General features: G+C 44.0%; 1 protein-coding gene across 6 annotated transcripts in view; it reads left to right on the forward strand.

The window, feature by feature from the left end:
• Positions 1-321: 321 nt before the first annotated feature.
• Positions 322-22158, forward strand: part of lhx2 (LIM homeobox 2) — a 48463-nt gene continuing 26626 nt past the window's right edge. Inside the window, exons 1-3 of one of the 6 annotated variants that reach the window (XM_033049367.1) lie at positions 322-624; positions 18006-18208; positions 21700-22058. In XM_033049367.1, the coding sequence (XP_032905258.1) occupies positions 583-624; positions 18006-18208; positions 21700-22058 (604 nt within the window). In that variant the 5' untranslated portion in view covers positions 322-582. The other 5 variants (XM_033049368.1, XM_033049370.1, XM_033049364.1 and 2 more) reach the window with 5 other exon arrangements.

Raw genomic sequence — 22158 nt, forward strand, 5'->3', positions numbered from 1 at the left:
AGCGAGCGAACACGAGTTTCCCTGCTATTAGACGTGGCCGACGTGGAAGAGTAGTTATTCGTTTCCGGTACAGCACTTCATCGGAAGGGTTTTATTTTCACTAAGTTAGAGTGAGGGGAGAGGTAAAGGGTATTCCTTGAACTTATTAAGCGGGCGGTGCATGGGGTCCCTGGCAGCGTCGAGACAGCCCGACGGTACAGCAATTATTCCCAAAGAGGTGCTCTTTACATCTACAGCATTAACATTTTATACAATCTAACCCCCCCAACCCCCCAACCCCCTCCTCCCAACCCCATTCTTTACGACATTCCCTTCCAGGTATGCGGAGCTCGTCAAAATATGTTATGACACGTTAAGATTGGTTAGAGTGGATTTATAAAAAAATCTTCACCTCTCCTTTGTCAAAGAATTCACAAAGAACACTAAACTGAACGCGGTCGCCGCACAACCGAAAATGTGACCAGGGCGAGCGAAGGACGTTGTGGTTGGCGTTTATCAGATCATGGTCAGACGTGATTGACTTGTCACGGGCATGTTTAACAGAAAAAGTCATCCGAGCATCCAGCAGCAAAAAGTTCAGGAATGGATGAGGAATTGATGCGGGCGCCCAGCTCGACGATGCAGGTGGGTCAGAGGTCAGATATACACAAGGATTATAAAGGGAGTGTACTCTGGATCACAGCTGTATGTGGTGTTCCGTCTGGGTTAGTGGCGATCGAACACAGATCGGCCAATCGTTCATAAACAATCAGGTTACGGTCTTGCGAAGAGACAGGTCTGGAGGTGTCAACGCAGTGGGCGAAACTGGCTGGCGGTAAGGCAAGATTTATCCAATGGTGGCGTGATATTGTTCGAGCCCAGCACAAATTTATTAGACTGTGAAAATTTAGTACACTTATTAATTTATGCTTGGTTGATGCATTAATCGTTTGTGAATGTTGCAATATCATATTTCACACACGCCTGCAGACATCCTGTGTACAAGAATGATGTATAATGTATAAACCAAATATCCAGACATTATGATGCCCTGATAAAATGCGCATGTATTAAATATGTATTTATTCAATTAAGCATTCTGCATGTTTTAATTTGCATGGGGCCCGGGTAAGCCGAGGCCGATCTCTAAGCAGTTGCTGTTTTATTATGTAGATCCGTGGACGCTGTAAGGTTATTGATTTTAATCCTTAGCAGCATGGAGCAGACTCCCAGAGAAAGCAGATTGGGAAATTGTAACTAGTGATTGCAATTGCAGAGAGAAATATCCGCCTGCCCCTGTCCAGGATCCAGCTCGCTGCTTTGCATCGGGTTTAAATATATCATGTACGTTTCCATAAAGACAGCCCTGGTGAAATATTTTAGAGGTGCCATTCGATGCATTGCACGTGTGGTGATCCTTGTTGCGCGATGATTAAAGAAAATTTGTTTAAAAAAAATGTGGAGGTGCTCTATAAACCGGCCCTTATAAACACTGCATAAGCCAGGTCGCTTTGCAACGGCGAATCCCGTGCACGGTTGAGGTTTCTTTTGTGTTGGAACTCCAGTGTGGATTTTCTTTTCATTGTCCCGTTTTTTTCTGCTCTCTTGATGGGCCGTTCAATGGTGGCTAATTATCCAAATGTCGCTTCCAGAGAGTTTGACTTACTCCTACAGCGTTTTCCCGTTTTAGCAGAGCCATGCACGCTGTCAGGACTAATCACACTGCACGCCTCACTCTCGTGTGGTGCTGCTCGTCAACAAAGCTGCAACCATGTCTCTGTATTGTTAATGCCCACATTTATTGGTCTACTTAAGTAACGTTTGTTTTCTTTGATTCCAACGCGGTTTGGTCAGAGCGTTAATAAAAGCAGGGAAGCGTATTGTTTCACAGGATGTCCGCTGGACATATTTCCTAGTGAAATTTATGTTAAAATAAAGTAACGTTATAAGTACTATGATCTACTGTGATTATTTATCTTAGGCAATGACATTGCGGTGGCTGTTTAAAACGTGGTTACATGCAGTGGGAAATAACATTATTAAAATGTGCCTACCATCATTTAATACGAGGCTGGTGACCGTTACTTATGCACTCTGTGAGATTTAGGAATTTTCAGTTGCTGCGGTTTTAATGTGATGTCTAAAGATGTACTGTTGGATACAAGCTATTAACACCTAAACTTGACGCCATGGAGTGTAAAACTAGTATTCGAAAGAGGACACTAATATAGTCTTTGCGAGCACTCCTGAATTTACACGTTGATTTTGTAGCAATATTATTTTCTAACCGAGCTGATATGTGTTACTAAATCGTACGTCTGCGTTGCAAATAAACTGTAAACCAGCCTGAATAACGCGTGGAGATTTGTATTTACAAATCCCCTAGGGATATTCAGTACAACAATCAACAGTGTTAGTTAAACTAGTTAGTATGAATAAAGCGCATTGGTGACTTGTGACTAAATTACATAAATTGGACGGTAAAAGTCAGTTTTCTCTCTCGATTTACATTGAGCAAGACCTACAGAAGGACATGGTGATGGGGGATGGGTCCAATTGGTTTTTGATCTGTATAAACCTCTCGGACTGCAAATAGTTATCCTGTTAATTTGCAAGGCAAATTAATTTGGTAGACGGTCAAAGAATTGGCTTTAAATTCACCAGTACGAACTTTCTCCCGCATGCTCAAATTTTACAAATGTTCATTTGTGACCCAGCATAAGTTTTGGAATCAAGGACCAAGTTGGCACGTGTTGGTCAGATTTCCACGTTCTATCAGTTATTAATAAAACTGCACTACATCCGGATATTGACCGGCCCAGCGTGTTCACAATGTCCGTACACATGAATATTATGGTGTAAAATATTCAATCGCGTTTGTCCGTTAGATAATTCACAACATGTGGGAACCGGGACAATGGAGGTAAAATTGCTGCCACTTTTACAGTAAGGTTTTATCGTCTTTGAGTTATTTGGAGTACAGTATTAACTTCTGCTGATATTACTGAGAAAAACAGTTCTCGTGAATGATCAGAACAAGGGGGTTGGAAACGCGTTGGGCCTAAAAGACGGTCTGGATACTGGATAGCGAACGTAAACTGCAGATTGATCTACAGCCCGCATTCATGAATCAAACGCGGAATGAATTGATGTCACGACTAAAGTGTACAGCATAGATCAAATTATCAGACAACATAAGACACGCCAATTGCTGGCAGCTTGCACTCGCGTGTTGATAGATTGGAGGGACACCCATTCATCGTCATGAATTATCAAGTATGATTGCAAATCAGTTAATCAGCCAGAAAGTTGCCCTTCGTATTGTAAACCTCTCCAGCGAGTAATGGTTTAATTGTAGTATTAATGCACGACTTAGTGAAACTCTATTAGCATTGGTTAACATTGATACCCTACACATAGAAATATCTCACACAGGCTTCAATGTTTCAGCAAATTGCCAACAAAAGATCCAAAATTAAAGTTTCTGTCCACTGATACGGACAAATTGACGTCAAAACCAGTGGGCTGGTAAAACAATGTCTTGGGCACGAATAACGCTAAATGTCGAGAGATAATTTGACTTTGAATTGGTGTTGGTTACACTTACAGCAAGGCAATTATTTTGTTAACCAGATCACGCGAGGGCAGGTGCGGAATAAACGGTGTCTTAATGCAATAAGGAATGCAAATATTTACAAAATGCCTCCCATCACTGTACTTTTAGACCCCCCAACCACCCCCACCACCACCACCACACACAGTATTTGATACGAGGGTTGCAGCGGGTTGGCCAATCTGCAGTTGGAGGTAGCTTCTGAAGAAAAACCTTGTCTCAACATTTGCCGCACAGTACGTCAGAATACGAACCACTTTTGTACAAACAGCTCGCATCTATTTTATACTGCAACTTTTATCCACCATGGCAATACACGTATTGGCTATTGCTTAAATCCCCTGCGCCTAATTCCATGGACTACCTATAGCTTTCCATTGGCCAGCATCCAAAGTTAAATCGCTCACTAGCACAGTGGTGTTTGGTGCAGTTGACCCCCTCACCCTCCCAGTGTTAACAGGCAGTGTTAATTATTCTGGTTTACTGGGTATTAATGGCTTGACCGGTCAGGTCTTCCCAATTGATTAACTAAAGTAACTCATGATTGTAAGGTCCAATATGCTTGAACTGTTTTATCAGTCCAGTTGCCTTGTTAGGGCAGAGCGGTAACAACTGGTCAACAGATGTCAGTCAGGCTGAAATAATGATTAATCTGTTGTACAACAGGGACCAGTTACTACAGCAGACTGTGTTCACACACACAGCCACCGTCAGCTGACGAGACATTTTCCAATACCGAGCAGAGCTGACAACGAGATCCTCCCTGCCCCCCCTCTCCCTTCCTGCCTGCAACATATATTTCGGCCTTAAACGGGACTAACTGAACTAATGGGTTGACAGGTCCAACACGAATATAGTTGCTTGGCGAACAGCAGCTTGCAGTAAAAGTCAGTGCCGATTTCACAGTACACGTGGGCGGAGGTGTGAACAAGTCAATTTCACAGATTGATTCATGCAGTGGGTGTGCCGTTTCCAACCCTTTATTAAATCGAAGGAATAAACACCACTCGGCAATTTACTTCACAAACAACGAGAGCGCTCCTGTTCGCATGGGATACTCTTCTGAGATAGAATTTGAGGTGTTAGTTGCCTCCCTGGCCTCGGGTGTTTAGTTTCAATACAGATTGAAAACAAAAACATTTAAAAAAAAAATTAAGCCTGAATGTAAAGTTCCGATGACGTCGAAATCTCCCCCAAACCAGAGATAAAACAAATTACTTGTCAAATTTCAGATCATCATTTAAACCGAGGCGATGGCGTGTATACTAATCCAGAAGGACTTCGATCCTGATAATACTTAGGTTAATTAAACGATAGACATACAGTCTTCAGTTAATAGTATCATTTAAATAATTGGAATAAAATATCGTGTTTGATGTATTTTCTGGAGATTAGAACTGTCGGGATAATCAAGCTCTTGATTCTGATTTATAAAAGTAAACCGAATCCTCCGGTTCGCATTGTACATCTCGATAGATACAACTATTTCACGGAAAAACAATACGAGCCAAAACCCTACACGACATCTTTGGATTATTTTCCATTTGTTTTAGTGTAAAGCAGTTCTACTGAATACAGAATAAAGGGGAAACGTGCGCTTTGTACGATATAGTGGCTGTCACTTAGTAGAAGCGTATATTTCACCGGCTCTCCCAAAGCATGGGTTTCTAAGATTAAAAGGTTTAACTTTAAAGTTGTTACACTTAGCGAAGTGAGTTACGCTTGTATGAACCATGTTTTCCAGCTCGCTTCTGATGGGCCTTGGAACTTTCTTGTGACGAGGCGTCTGGCCCCAGAGCTCTTGTCAAATCCATGAAATATAAATGCAACCATCTAACCAACTGATCAACTTTGATGATCCGGTCAAGGAAAAGCAGGCTAAACGTTAGAGATAGCCCAGCTTTTTTTTTTTGCCAGCGTCAGAACACTTCCTACTAAACCAACATTTAAATTAGTGTTGAGGCAGGCATGCAACGAAGATTGGAAACACTAACATGACCATCATCATAATTACAACCAACACGTAGAAATGACCTGCCACCTTTATATGTTTGGCCTGGCACTTAATTAATCTGCTTTCTTGTGAAAGATGTTGACGTGTTTGGAGATTTAAAAATAAATCTAACTTTTTTTCTTTTGAGGGAAAGGCACACTGCTCGCCTTCCTTTTCCTCATAGCGAGAATTATTGACTAGCTTCCAACCTCGCCCTGCAAAAGGTGCAATGCTCTGTCCTCAGTAGAAAAAAAAACCCGACCAGGAACAGTTAATTAAAGCAAGGACCGGCTAATTGCTACTTGCGCTGATACGCAGCCATCTTAAAGTGCGTTTGGAAGACGATGGGTTCAACGTGTGAAGTGTACTTTCTAATTTTGTTTAACAGCGTTTATGTGTGTAGAACCTTGGGCATTTTGGCCGCCTTCTTCCGATCATGAGGCAAGCCGTGACATTTAAGTGTCCAATTGAGTTCTAATTAATGGGAATGCGTAGCCCGATCCTTTAGTGGAAGGACTGATACACTGAAGCTTTTATTTAATTTTCGGCAGGTGGCTCCGTTTAATGAGAAGAGGAGAATGAACCATAGACTGTTTTAAAAAAAAGACGAATATATTTAAAATATGAACTTAATTCAACATAGGTGTTTGTTCAGTCCTTATCATCAAACTGACAAAAACAAAGGTATTTTAAAGGTTTGTCTAACCTCTCTTGCTAAATCAGTTGCAAAAATAAACATTGTTCAACGCTGAATAGGCATCTTGACATTCGGTTTCCTACGTCTCAAGACATTATACGAAACTTTCCCGGTATTAACTGCTAGTTGTTTGTGCCTTGCAGGCTGTAAACACAGTGCAGTGGCTGGCTAATTCGGTATACACGAATACATACGCTGGTACGCGTTGTGTTCTCTTTGGTTTCTGGGCCCGGTTACAAAGTTCCATATACTTTTTGTTCTACCTGGAAAAGCAAAAACTCCCAAAAGTTTGAATTTAAAAAAAAAAGTTTGAACGTGAAACCACTTATAAGTGAAATCCCCAAATCGCCCCACCGCTTTGCAGGGATTGAAAGTCCAGACCGTAGGCATTGTGCAAAGTGACAATGTAAAACTCGGAGAACAAAACACATCTCCGGGAGTTCATGTAGTTTCACGGTCCTTCCATTATCGGGCTGGGAACAATTCGGATCTCATCGACTGCTCGGGTTGCGGCTTTTAATTTATAACGTTTTTAAAAATGTTTCAAAACAAACAATGTTTCATTCCCTCTTATTTTCATTGACTGCGATTGCGCCCGAAGGAAATTCACTTACGCCCATCCACACACACACACACACATGTATCCCACATATACAACTACACATTCACATATGTACAAGTACACACACGCACACGTGTATGCAAACGCACACAGGCACATATCCCAAAGCACATGCCAATTAATACACAAACACTCACATAAACACACTCAGAGATAAACTCTCATTCAACATACAACGTACTGGAAGAACTCAGCGGACCAGGCAGCATCTGCGGAGGGATTTAGACAGGCGACGTTTCGAATAGGGGCCCTTCTTCAGACTTTAGTCTGTTTCCTGTGATGGAAACAAGAGAGATCGAGAAATGGGGGAGAGGTGTGAGATGGATACGTTTGAAAAAGGGTCCCGAACCAAACCGCCGTCTGCCCATCCCCTCCTCAGATGCTGCCTGACCCACTGAGTTCTTCCAGCACTTTGTGTTTACCTCAAGTTTCCAGCATCTGCAGTTCCGCGTGTCTCCAGGAATACAACGCGCACACGTGGGCACATGCGCACGACCACATGTACGCAGAGATGCACACACATGCATGCACTCGCATGCAACCACATATCTGCACAAGCAGCCACTTTAATTCCGGATGTACGGGGGACAGACATGTAGTTGAGCTCTTTTGTTGTAGATGTTTAACTAAGCCGGTCTCCTGTGCGAAGCCAGTCCCTTGGAAGTAACGCGATCCCCTTCTCTGCTGTTTGATGAAGAATGCGGAAACATTGATTCCGCATTCCAAAAAAACACTTCTGTGTCTAAAAATTTCATTTGTAGACAGATTTCCCGCAGACGAAAACCCCCTACAGCAATTCCTATAACTCCGCTCATAAAAAGGGGAACGCGCAGAAACACGTCAAATAAAAAGGCCTTCTTTACTTAATATTTCCCCGAGAGGAGACTTTAAGTGTCTTGAGTCTTTTTGATGTGGAAAGGAAATTAAGAAATATCAATTCCTGCAGTCTACAATAAACACGTCCCATCTGAAAGTCTGCTGGCTTTGAACCACAGCTGAATAGCATTTCTCAGCAAGGGATATGTCGGGGGGGAAGCATGGTCCGGCGCTAAAGTGAGCACAGTTCGGATGAATAGTTGATCCATCCTGTGAACCTCGGTCATGGGTCCACCTTCTCAGGCCGAACCTCGCTCTTTGCCTATTTGCCACATTTATGGTATAAAGCCACTTTACTTTTTTAGTTGTTAATGTTTCATCTCGTTCGTAATATTCCATATAACCCCGCCAGGACAAATAATTACTGGCAAGGTTATACTGGCAATAGCTGCTCATTAATTCAGGCCAGAGCTTTTTTTTATTACCCCGAGTATCATTATTTTGAAGGGAGACAGCAGGGAGAGGTGGGGGAGGGATATGCACACACACTCACACTGACACACGTATACACACACACTCACACACTCACACACATTCACACTGACACACGTATACGCACACACACTCGCACTGATAAACGTACACACACATATACACACACTCACACACTCACACACTTATACACGTACACGCACACACACTCACACACGTATACACACACACACACATACACACACGCACACACGTATACACACACACATACACACGCATACACGTATACACACTCACACGCAATCTCTCTCACACGCACATACACACATACTATTTCTCCCTCTCTCTCTCTCTCTCACTCACACACACAACATGCATACACACAGCAACACACACACACACACACACACACACACACACACACACACACACACACACACACACACACACACACACACACAGCAACACACACACACACACACACACACACACACACACACACACACATGCATACACACAGCAACACACACACAGACACACACACACACACACACACACACACACACACACACACACACACACACACACACACACACACACACACACACACACACATGCATACACACAGCAACACACACACAGACACACAGGCAGTCTCATCCCCATATACGCAGACAGCCCCCCACACACGCATGCAGACACACAGATATAGACACACACACTCCGGTACACACAGGCAGACTCATTCACACACCCTCTCACTCAAACTCGTACCCTCTTTGCTTTTATCTATGTACTTGAGCTTGGCTTGGTTTTATTTATGATTTATTTATACGTGGTATATCATCTGCTCGGATAGCATGCAGGACAAAGCTTTTCGCTGTACCTCGGTACACGTGACAACAATAAACGAAACCTATATCAACCAAACTTAGACGCACACTTACACATCCACACACACACACACACACACACACACACACACACACACACACACACACACACACACACACACACGTACTCGCACGCTTCATCTTCCACTCAGACTGAATCCAGGTGCTCGCGGAAGAGATTCTCCAAAACATGTGCAAGTTACATGGCACAGCTGACACGCATTTCTCCAGCTTCAGTTTCCAAAACATGTTTTTGGGGAAAGCAATCGCGGGGATGACGCAGGGAGAACCAGAAGGGAACCAGAAGCTACCTTTATCAGAAAGGCTGTGCTGAGAAAGAATAGATTTTTATTTCCAACTAAATGGGAACGTTTCCAGCTGCTGATATGTATGTACAAGGTTGGTTGAGGGCGGTGTGATTTATTTGGCAAGACCAGGTTTAATCTTGCTCAGCACAGAACCGACAAAGCGATAATGTTATCACTACGCCGACAGCGGTGAAAACTTAATAGAGAAAAGGAACTGTGGATAGACACAAAAAGCTGGAGTAACTCAGCGGGTCCGACAGAGAGTGAGATGCTGTCTGACCCACTGAGTTATTCCAGCTTTTTGTATCTATCTTCGGTTGAAACCAGCATCTGCAGTTCCTTGGTAGAGAAAAATGCTGGAGAAACTCAGCGGGTCAGGCAGCATCTGTGGTGGGAATAGACAGGCGACGTTTCGGGCCGGATAACGTCTCCTATCCATTCCCTCCACAAATGCTGCCTGACCCGCTAAGTTAACTGTAACACTGCGTTTTGGGGTTAAAGCCTAACACTGGCTTACAATAAGGTTCCACTTTCGCCTGTATGAAATAACGCCAATGATTCATTAATCAGATCTGTACACGGGCATCTTCACACTCACTAGGAAACGACTAATCGAGACAGCGGACATTACGCCGAATTCAAAAGAGAGTTTCAGACCGAACTAGTGAACTGAAAACTTCAGGTCAGCTCACATGCCTCCCTCCTCAGCGTTGGCCGTTCCCCCATCATACACTAGTCACGGTCTCCCGATAAAACAAAAGCGAAGCGTTTCAAGCTTTCTAGTAACGATCGATGTTGTATTTATTTACTTGTAATAAATACAGCGGCCGCAGCGTGATGAGCAGAGCCGCGCAGATTTCCTATACCACGTATTCCCCGCGTCCGCGGATCTCGGTTGTTCAGTGAAATATTGGCGCTGAAAACGTGACAAATGAGCTTGTCAGTAGGCAGTAACTTCTGCACAATTAAGGCAGGTAGATTTCACGCCCCTCCCATATAGACCGCGACACCTACGCGCGATCCAATTTCAATGAAGTCGCAGATGTTTACCAGCCCAAGTGTGTGTATGTGTGTTTTTTTTTTTGACGATTGTATAGTAGGGAATAAGCCCTCCTCTCTGGGACCAGGGGGATTTACATTCAACCGGAGACTTGGCGAGGGAGGGGATTGTTATGGATCTGAGTTGTCGGATTCCACTGACTCCGCGGCTGGTGTCTCCAAGCCTGGCAGCGCCTCCTGTCCCACTAATTGGGCGCGTCTTTACGTGGGGATAGGTGACGGCGCAGGATGGGAGGTAACTCCGGCCGGACACAGCCTGCGTGAAGGTAAAAGGCCTCGCATTTATTTTTTGTTGTTGTTGCTGTAAGCAAAGAAAGACACTGCTTCAGGAAACCATTCACCAGCCATTCACCTCCAATTATTTTAGGAAGCGGAAACTGTGAATGAAATGTCGCTACCGTGCGGACACCAGAGTGTACAAGTTCAACCGTTTAGCGGACAAACAGGCTCGGCGACAAAGCTCAAGGGTGAAGTCTCCCACCGACCGCCCTTCCGCTGTCCGTCGGTGCCTTCGGATCCAACGCACGCTTCAGTCCCCCCTGTCAACAAATACCATGCTCGCCTTTATTCCACCGGAACAGAAACGGCAAATATTGATCAAAAACAAACATTAAATATCTCCCCAATAACGCAGCAAAAACGGGCTTCAGGCAGAGCAACAGATCAGACAGAGCACACAGTTCACAAACTAATCCAATTTGGACCTCAGCGCGCCGTTAAATGATCAGAACAAGCATATTATATGTAATTCAATCTGATATCTCGTCCTTTCATTCAGAATTAAAATCAGGCGTAAATAAAGCGCTTGATTACTGCACTCGAGAAAATGACTGGAGAAGGTTGCAAAATAAACCCCATACTTACAGCAGCAATAACTATGATTAATGACACCTTGTCAATCACAGTGAATAAAGATATAAATACGGCATCAAGCAATATACTAGGCGCCTGGAGCAATTACAGGTTTTAATTCGCAGTTCAATTTATATCAAATTAAGTACTTGAATTTTAAATTCAGATAAAATCATTTAAGTGGGGAGTAATATGGTGATGGTGCTGTCGCTGTATAATATCAAGAGGTTTGCCTGATCATGGCATCCAGATTACAACCTGTCATTTCACTGATCGGAGCTCGGTCGCCTAGATTAAGCAGTCTGCGCGTTGAGTTCTATTGTTAGGAGTTAGTCACGGTTTTGGCTGGTGCTACCTTTGTGTGTTGGTGTGGGAGCTGCTGATAACAGATGGCAGCGGAGTATGTGACGTGTGGATGCTGAGGTTGTTTGCAGCCGAACCATCAGTTCACCTGTCACCTATCACCCAACGCAGGAAACCCAACCTGCACACAGTCTACGGTGCCCGCGCCGCTCCCTGAGTGACTAGATAACAATTATTGTAACGAACCCTTTCAAAAAGACCACTGAACCGAATCTAATTTAGATCCGCGGTCTCTTGATGTACATTCACAGGGCAGAGATGTGTGTGTGTGTGTGTGTGTGTGTGTGTGTGTGTGTGTGTGTGTGTGTGTGTGTGTGTGCTTGTGTGTGCTTGTGTGTGTGTATGTGTGCTTGTGTGTGTGTGTGTGTGTGTGTGTGTGTGTGTGTGTGTGTGAGTGAGAGAGAAATGGGAAACTGCAGACGCTGGAATCTTGAGAGAAATACAAAGTGCTAGAGTAACTCGGCCGGTCAGACAGAGATTGCGAGTTCATGCGTGTGATTGGATTTGTGTTAGTCTGTTTCAATCTGAAGAAGGGCCTCCACCCGAAATGTCGTCTGCACATTCCCCCCACAGATGCTGCCTGACCCGTTGAGTTCCTCCAGCTGCAGTTTCTATTCTCTGTATATTGCGGTGTGTGTGTGTGTGTGTGTGTGTGTGTGTGTGTGTGTGTGTGTGTGTGTGTGTGTGTGTGTGTGTGTGTGTGTGTGTGTGTGTGTGTGTGTGTGTGTGTACCATATGCGTGATGCCAACAAGTTGCCAATATTAAAATATGTTATCATTCTTTAACGGGAGAAGCGGTGAAAGCTCCCCCCCCCCACCCCCACCCCCCCTCCCCCACGGATTTATTTCCTGCAGATTCACCCGTAAGGCAGCTCTCTATACACGTGGATTCCACACAGCCGTGTAAATTGCAGAGGGAAATGCGATCTAGAGGATAAATGCGTTGCATTCGTTCTATATACATGTTTGACTGCGTGGATTAGGTCTGACGCGGGTTGCACTTTGTTTGAATTGCATCTGTATTCACGGGTGCCCCCGGCTCCTTTGTGATCAGCCTAGGACGCCTTGATTTCCAAGTTTAATCTTGTTCTGATTGGGCATCGTCCGCTCCCTCGACTAACATGATTATTTCTGTTTTCTAAGGCGATCTGCTTGTAGTACATGTTATTCGAGGTTCCCAACACCCACCCTGCGCTCCGCTCAGAGGCGAGCGCTAACAGCTATATTTGCAATGCATTCGTGAGAATATTCCAAAAGGAATTATTTTAATTGCAACCTAAAAAAAAGGAGGAAAATTCAGACGTCACGGCTGGCATACACGTTCTGGGGATTTAATGATACCATGGCAATCGTCCAACTCTTGGTTCATTCAGCAATTACCTCAGGATACAATATCTTGACTGTTGTGGGAAACTCGGCGTGAAAGAGTACGGCTTGTATCCCCGTATAAACGTTGCAGAATTGATATTCCTATATGTTTCAGGGAAATTATTTCCCGAGAAAAAAAGGTATAAACGATATCTAGACCGGGATGCAGTTCCTAATGACTGGGTAGGGAGGGAGGAAGGATTCTCAACTACGTTCAGTTGCCAGCGATGAATCCAATGTTGCCCCGCAGTCGCTCTTTGTCACAAAAAAAGGGGGAGTAAAAAAGCCTTCAGCCACCAGAAATGGTTAACAACGGAAAGACATGTAAGTAGAACAGTAACATGCCAACTTGTTTATCTTTGGACTGTTTAAACACGCGTTAACAACATTGAATTTAATGACCAGTAGACTGGCATTTACACTACCCCCCGCCATCCACACCGGCGGTGCACTTTAGGCTATTTGCATCTTAAGTTTGCAAGATGTGGTCCCCGCCAATGACAGACGCTCACAACTCTAGCTTATGTAGAGTTAAATTAAAGATGCAGCACTTCAATGTATCAACCTGCAAACGGATGCCCAGTTGAGAAGAATAATCGTCTGTATTGGCGGCATCTGAGTTACACCAGTATATTCTGTCTGTAAACTCTACCTTCTTTTATACTGAGTAAAAGAAAAGCGGTGGCAGCCAATTTAGGTATTGCCAACAGGCCTATTGTAATGTGAGGGAGGCCTCTGTGTGTTGGCTTTGCTGCCACGGGTTGTTTGTCAACTATATCCGAGTGTGGCAACTTCAACGTTACCTGCAATTCAGCATTGACATTCTTAGAGAGACGCAGGATAATAACTGTGGGGTTGTTGTCAATAGAAATGCGTTCTATTTATGTGCAGTGACTTTATAAATTGTTGACTTATTCAGGCAAACAATTGTACAACGATATTCTCTCCCCTCGCTCTCTGGTATTAACAGGGTAACATGTAGCGGTTGTACACAAAAATGCTGGAGAAACTCAGCGGGTGCAGCAGCATCTATGGAGCGAAGGAAATAGGCAACGTTTCGGGACGAAACGTTGCCTATTTCCTTCGCTCCATAGATGCTGCTGCACCCGCTGAGTTTCTCCAGCATTTTTGTGTACCTTCGATTTTCCAGCATCTGCAGTTCCTTCTTAAACAAGATGTAGCGGTTGTTATGAGGCGGTATTTGAAAACATACATCCAATGCTGACTAGGAAGTAGACATTTGTGTTAATATTTACCTCTCTCGAAGACAACATGAAGACCTGGACAGTACCCACCGTAATGTATTTTTTATGTTATTTAAGCAAACCCCCCCCCCCCCCCCCCCCATTCCCCTTGCTCCAAGCAGAATCGCATGCATTTGCAAACTTTGCAAAAAGACAGCTGGCTTTCGTAGTTGCGGGGTCCCCAAGTGATTGACTCGGCCAATGCATATGTGACAATCAAAAAAACAACCTCACTGTCCCGCCGGTGATTGGCGACCGGGTTTAATGCGGCCCGGGGAAGTAAGACAATCCCCGCCAGGGGGGGAATCCTGCCCCTTGGGTGTTTGCAATGTGGTGCCGAGAGGAGCCAACCGACTATCTTTGTATGGATGGATACTACCTCTCTATTTGCATTTATAGACGGCTTGCAGTTTCACAACTGAATCTAAACCTCATTGTTCTTCCAACAAGAATCCTACAACAAAAACGAACTGGTCGTTAAATCCGTTCACAATATAAAACCACACAAATAATGACACCGGTTTTTAAGGCAGACCATATATGTTTAATGGGAACCGTTGTCTTTCTCGCCACTGATGACACATCGACATTAATAAACAAGAAGAACCCTGCAAACGAACACGAACAACTTTCGAATTCTATTTTATAATCGCAGCCAGCAACAGAGTTTAAAAGATCTAACAATTGCACCACTCGTTCACATGGGATTGGTTTGTTGATAGGAACATTTTTGCAGAGATGTTGGCTTTTTAATTTATCGTCAAACGCAGGCAATCTGAAAACTTTGCTCTTAACGGAAAAAAAACCTCCCGGAGATTTTGAAACTCTACCTTTTGATTTTGCAAGAAGTACCGACAGAAAGATCTGATATCAATGATATTGAAACAAAATCAGATTACATTTGAATGGTGAATATTTACCTTTTGCAATGACTGCTACATATGCGCTTCTTAAATCAGGAGACTGACACGGTGCTCACCGTTATATGGAAATGGTTCTTTCGCCCGATTTAAGGTGTTGTGTTTAAGGGCAAGCCCAGAATTGGGACTGTCGTTTGCACTCGTTTGGGGTTGTACCTGATCAATTTCAGACCAATCCACACACACTCAATTGCAGTTTAGTGCAACTGATGGTTTGCACAATGTCTATTTATCCCCCTGTCCGCCACCAACGCACACTGTGCAACCCTGTGAAACCCAATTTACCGGGGTTGGAGATAACTTTCTTCCGATTCATCCGAAGCTCCCGAATTAAATTCTGGGGCAGTTAGACGCTTCTTTGCAAAGCAGCGGCGGAGTTAGTCAGGGTGACTATTGCAATGACCCGAACGCGTGTAGCCAGGGCTGCGATTGACTTAATGGGACAAACTAATTAGGAATCTGCATGGGGAAAAAAAAATCCTTGAGCTCTTAATTTTTTTTTTTTTTTCCATGCAGTCTCCCTTTAAATCTGAAAGCCCCCTCCCCCACCCCCACGCCCCCACCCCCAGCACGCGTTGCGATAATAAGAAGGAGGTGGCTCTGGTGCGGCCAATGGTTGCACAGGGGAGGCGGTGAAGTGAACGTCCCGGTAGAAAAGGCGCGGAGCCGGCGCTAGCCCCAGCTGCCAATCACGGCGAGTATGAGCCAGGCAGCTGAGCCGCGTTAAAGGATTACACCAAATTCAGAGCTAAACCCCACCTCCCCAATTACTCACAGAAGGCTTTGCTTTGCACAAGAGTAACTTACTAAAAACAACAAGCCATCAAGTCTGCAGCTTTTTGCATCGAGATCAGGCATTACAGAATACAAACCCTCCTAGTATTTCCCTGTGACCAAGCGACTGATGGCAACTATTTAAACCCGAGCGGGGCACCTTTCTCCCCGCTAAACAAACAAAAAAGGTCGCGATTAATTTTTTGGTGAAAAAAAAAAATCTTATTCTTTTTTTAAGAACCGATCCCGTGGTCTGTTCTCGCTTTTGTTTCTGTTGCTGGGAGAGAGGTCGAGAGGTAGCGCCGTGTGTGTGTGTAAATGCATGGCTTGAGTCTTCGTCTTATGGAAGTTCTGAATTCGAAATCTCAGCAAGACACGTGTAATTTCCGCCACTCAGCGATGCTTTTCCACGGAATCTCGGGGGGTGAGATGCAGGGAGTTATAGAGGAGATGGAGAGACGTTCGAAGATCGAGCCAGCAAGCAGTGCGGGGATAGACATTGGGGAAACGGAAACGGTAGGCATCAAAGGTTTAACAAATCTATAGAGGACTGCGCTGGGATTGGGCAATTGTTATTTAAAACAAAAAATCGTTTTATCCACCACGCCTCACGAAGTAAGTTATGTATTTTTTATTCTCCTTGCTATGATCTGTTTTTACCGAGAACATGTTACTTACTGCAAAGAAACTAGAGCGACTTGTATCCAAACTGGAGTTCGGAGAGTGAAGTCTGGCTGCTTGAGCTCTCCGAGTCTCTCTCTCGCTCTCAGAGATGGAGGATTTAATCGAGCAAATGTCATTTTTTATCAGATTCTAAAGGAAGATGTGTGAAATTGGGAAATCAGAACTTTGAGGAGCGCGTACAAGTGACCAGACCGGAGAGGAGTCTCGGATTACAAACTCTGATTTTTTTTTTTAAACCTTTACATTTCACCCAACAAACGAAACAAAAATACAAATGCTTTTTTTAAAAACAAAAATTCAATGGCAGCTTAATTTCGGGGTTTGAACGAGTTTTACTTTGTCGAAATTGAAATAGCGATGACTGCGCACAGGCGAAAAGAAATCGGAAACCCGCGCCGAAAAGATTCAACTATTCGAATATACTTGGTATTTCTCTCGGTGTTTCTAACGCAACGAAAATTGGGATTAAGTTGTGGGGTAATTGAATCTGTGGAGGGGAATTGCAGCTAACATAAACTCGCAAATATAGCTAAAGAAAAAAACCTTTCAACAATTTGTCAAAAACGAGCGATAAGATGTTGCCTTTATTGAAATGGGTTTATTTCACTCCGCTGGCGTCTGGGTTGCAAAGAATTAGCCGCAAAGGAGTAACAGGGTTTAAAAATAACCGGAGCCCAAGAAAGGCCTGTATCATAAATAATAAAACTTGTCATAAAACAGCGACTTTAAACCTGACAGTTATTGCAACAGAATATGATTAATAGTTTGGCAAAGGATCAGTGATCTCTGTTTGGAGAACGAGAGCGCTGCTTGCATTGAGCGAAAATTGGTAGCAGGAATATCTGCATTAAAATGTGGATGAGACGTTTTAAACAGCAGGACTTGTGGTGCATACAAGCAAAATACTATAGAGAGGTTAGACACAAGGAATTGCAGATAATGGTTTATTTTTTTGAAAAGGCACAAATATTGTTAGCCCAAATTTACTTTTTATAATAGTTTCTTTGAAGGTTGGCAAGAATTCTGAATCTGCACAAATAATATTAAAGCGATGATATTTACAACCAGTAACAATACCTTGTTAACTTTAATCAGAAATTATACAGCACTGCACCGATTATAACATACTCTCTTCTGACTGTGGATATAATGTAAAACGGGTAACGCGTTGTAGTGGAATTAATCCTACAATAATTTGTGCTTTTAACGCTTTGGAAAAATAAGAAACTTCTCGACGGTGAGAGCTGTTGAGGAGATGCAAAGCCCTGTCTGTGTCTGCTGCTTGGTACAGTGGTGCCGTTGGGGTAAATCCTTCTGTTGTTTTTCAGACCATGCCGTCCATTAGCGGCGACAGGCCGGCTCTGTGCGCAGGCTGTGGGGGCAAGATCTCGGACCGCTATTATCTACTGGCGGTGGACAAGCAGTGGCATATGCGCTGCCTCAAATGCTGTGAATGTAAACTGGCTCTGGAGTCCGAACTGACCTGCTTCGCCAAGGATGGCAGCATCTATTGCAAGGAAGATTACTACAGGTACCTTAAAAAAAAAAACGCCGTGTTCTAAACCACAATCCAAATCCCATTTTTTGGGGGCAAGAGAGAAGACGTGAATTTCAACTTAATTCGTTGGGATAGTCAGACTTAGACTGATATACCCATAATTAGCGTTGAACGTTGTTGCTGCCGTTGTCGGATTCACTGTGAGCCGGTTAAAGATTTTATTTTTACATGAAGGACTTGAGAATGGAGAATAGATACCGCACTCGAAGCAGAGTGTTCAGTTTTCCCGGTGGGGAAATGAGATGGATTTTAAAATAAAATTGTTTAATGTAATGAGATACTTAGATACAATGTTTGTAATGTCCTTATGACTGCGTCTGGGTGATAGCGTGTAGGCAGAGAGGATTATCTATGATGAAACCGCCTCGGAATATTGAATCCAAACACCCAATTAAATTGATTTGTGCGAGACAAAACAGTTTGAAACCAGTTATTGGATGTGTAAAAAAACATTCAAACCATTGGGCACTAGTCCCGCCGTAGGTAGATCACTATAGAATGAATAAAATGAGGTTTGTTAATGCTCTAATTAAGCTTAATTGTGTCCTAACTGTGTCCTAACATATAAAATGTAATGGCCACAAACAATGATTCGTGCAGTTAAATGTACTGGAAGGAACAGCGCCCAGCAGTTACAATAACTTGGCAGATTCCGTGTATATTCCCGCTGTATCAGGCGAAAGCCGTAGGCATGAGGTTGGCCAATTTATATGTATTGGGGCGCTTGTTGTGGAATTAAATAGGTTTGTGAATTTAACGTGTGGCAAAAGTGCATAGACGGGGAGATTCGGGGAGACTATATTCTCAGACCATTGTTAACGGACTCGAAGAAGGGGAGAGTCAAACAAGGTTGCTGTGGCGCGGGGAGTTTCACACGGGGGTGATCAACACTAGTTACCGGTGTGACGTTGTGTTTTTGAAGGCGAGACATACATGGTCGTCTGATTCTGTTGTATTGCAGGAAAAAAACGGTAAATTATTCGCTCATTAATAGTGAGAAGCAAAAAAAGCATTCTCAAAGTTGCGTACCGCAAAAAAAGTGCGGAATACGACAATCTGATCCACACTCGTGGCCAATTTAGCACAGTTATAGGCGCATCTGTAGAAGGGGAGGGGGACAGACAGTTCACGGAGATTTCACACCTAGCGTCAGTTTGGCCTGTGAGATATTCCTTCGATATTTGCATAGGCCGTTTAAATAGTTAATTTTTTAATCAGGCGGTTTTGCACGGAACGTCATGTTTATGTATGACCCTGTAATTAAAGGACGCGCTACGCAATTTAAGGCAAACAGGAGGAGATACAATAGTGAGTCTCAGTTCAGTTCGCCTGTTCTAGGGCAGGCCCAACTTCAGTCCCCGTGAAGCAGTTTTAAAGCGTCCAGTTCACGGGAAATTCCGAGCTGAAGATAGAGGGGACAATGCAGAGACCGAATTATCACGGGGGAGGGGGTTAGCTAAAATGTGTGGGATACAGCGTAGGAAGCATGTAGTGCGTGGGATTGTTTAACACACACACAAACACACACACACTAACACACACACTAACACACACACTAACACACACACTAACACACACACTAACACACACACTAACACACACACACACACACACACACACACTCACTAACACACACAGACATTAACACACACACACACACACACACACTAACACACACAGACATTAACACACACACACACACACACACACACACACACACACACACACACACACACACACACACACACACACACACACACACACACACACACACACACACACACACATATATATATACCTCCAGTTTGGGCTCCTGTTTCAATGGTAGTTAACGAAAGTGGAAGTGCGAGGGTTTAAACTGAGCGCACCTTTAACCCAGTGAGAGAGTTAAATTATTTATTTAAGAAGGAATTGCAGATGCTGGATAATCGAAGGTAGCCAAAAGTGCTGGAGAAACTCAGCGGGTGCAGCAGCATCTATGGAGCGAAGGACATGGGCAACGTTACCTATTTCCTTCGCTCCATAGATGCTGCTGCACCCGCTGAGTTTCTCCAGCACTTTTGTCTACCAGAGAGTTAAACGAACAGCTGTAGAATGTGTGAGTCCTTTACCGAATTAACTACAGCCTGTAAAACGTCTGTCTGTGAGGACTGTAATATTTCTAAAGTAAAAGCAATTTAAAAATAAAATATAGATACAACTTGGGAGTGCATGAAGTTGGCCCTGATAATATTTACAGCGACGGTCTTCCATAAGATGGTCAGAACTTAGAGCGAGTCGCATCCAAGTGATGACCCGACCATGAGTGCGTTTGATTTTTAAATTGGCACTTCAGGTATACATTGAGGCGTTTTGAAATTAATCTCTTCGTCTGTGGAATGAGTTATTTCTGCTAACGTGTTGTTTGGTACAATAACGGTATTAACTCCTGATCGGATCCGTGGCCAAAACCGAAACCCCTTTCTGGGAGTCCTGACCATTCCTAGGAATCCAGTTTACTGCTTGTTTACATGCATGTACGTGATTGGAAGTACAGGTGTGTGTGTGTGTGTGTGTGTGTGAGAGAGAGAGAGAGATAAAGACACAGCGAGAGATAAAGACACACAGAGAGATAAAGACGTTGAGACAAGGCACAACTGCAGGTGCTGCAATCTTCAGCAAAACACAAGGTGCTGGTGTAAATCAGCGGGTCAGGCAGACAGAGATTGTGAGTTCATGTGTGTGATTGATTTTGTGTGAGTCTGTTTCAATCTGAAGAAGGGCCCCATCTGAAATGTCGTCCGCTCATTCCCCCCACAGATGCTGCCTGACCCGCTGAATTCCGTCAGCATTTTATGTTTTGCTCAAGTTTCCAGCATCTGCAGTTTCTTGTGCGTGTCTGTGTGTGTCTATATGTATGTGTGTATTGGCGTGTGTGTGTGTTTATGTATGTACGTATGTGTTGGTGTATGCATGTATGGGATGTGTGTATATGTATAGCTGCGTGTGTGTGTGGGGTGCGTATATATATATATTGGTGTGTGTGTGTATATATGTAGTGGTGTGTGTGCGTGTATGTATTGGGTGTGTATATATGTACTGGGGTGTATATGTGTACATGTATAGGTGTGTGTGTATTGACGTGTTCTATGTGTGTGTGTGTGTGTGTATATGTGTATTGATGTTTGTGTATATATGTGTATTGGTGTGTGTGTATATGTGTGTATTGGTGTGTGTGTGTGTGTGTATGTATATATATATATGTGTGTATTGGTGTGTGTGTATGTGTGTATTGGTGTGTGAGAGAGTGCTGAATTGAGCAGTGCAGAATGCTCCACTTTCTGTGTACAATACTGGTTCGTTCACCAGGAGTATCTGCTTGTGGTGATGTTGTTCACCATAACAGGGGGTTTAAACGAGTCCAGCCACATTTGACACGAGACACCCATGTATGAAACATAACACTGTTCTCCCGTTCTCTGCAGGAGATTCTCCGTGCAAAGGTGCGCCAGGTGTCACCTCGGCATCTCAGCTTCGGAGATGGTGATGCGAGCCAGAGACTTGGTCTACCACTTGAACTGTTTCACATGCACGACGTGCAACAAGATGTTGGCGACAGGAGATCACTTTGGCATGAAGGACACCCTGGTCTACTGCAGGATTCATTTCGAGACTCTGGTTCAGGGCGATTTTCAGGCTCACTTCAACCACACGGACGTGGGCTCCAAGGGTGGCGCCGCTCTGGGTCTACCCTTCTACAATGGTCTGAACACTGTGCCCAAGGGCCGGCCCCGCAAGAGGAAGAGCCCGGGGCCTGGAGGAGATCTGGCAGCATATAACGCAGGTAGGAACCGCCCACTGTACCAAACCCACCGCACCGGGAACAGGCTGGCTGTGATCACTCTTGGAGTTGGGACACACTTGGTGGGAGGGGGAGGGGGGGA

This window comes from Amblyraja radiata, chromosome 32 (assembly GCF_010909765.2).
Source record: "Amblyraja radiata isolate CabotCenter1 chromosome 32, sAmbRad1.1.pri, whole genome shotgun sequence".
NCBI classification, from domain to species: Eukaryota; Metazoa; Chordata; class Chondrichthyes; order Rajiformes; family Rajidae; genus Amblyraja; species Amblyraja radiata.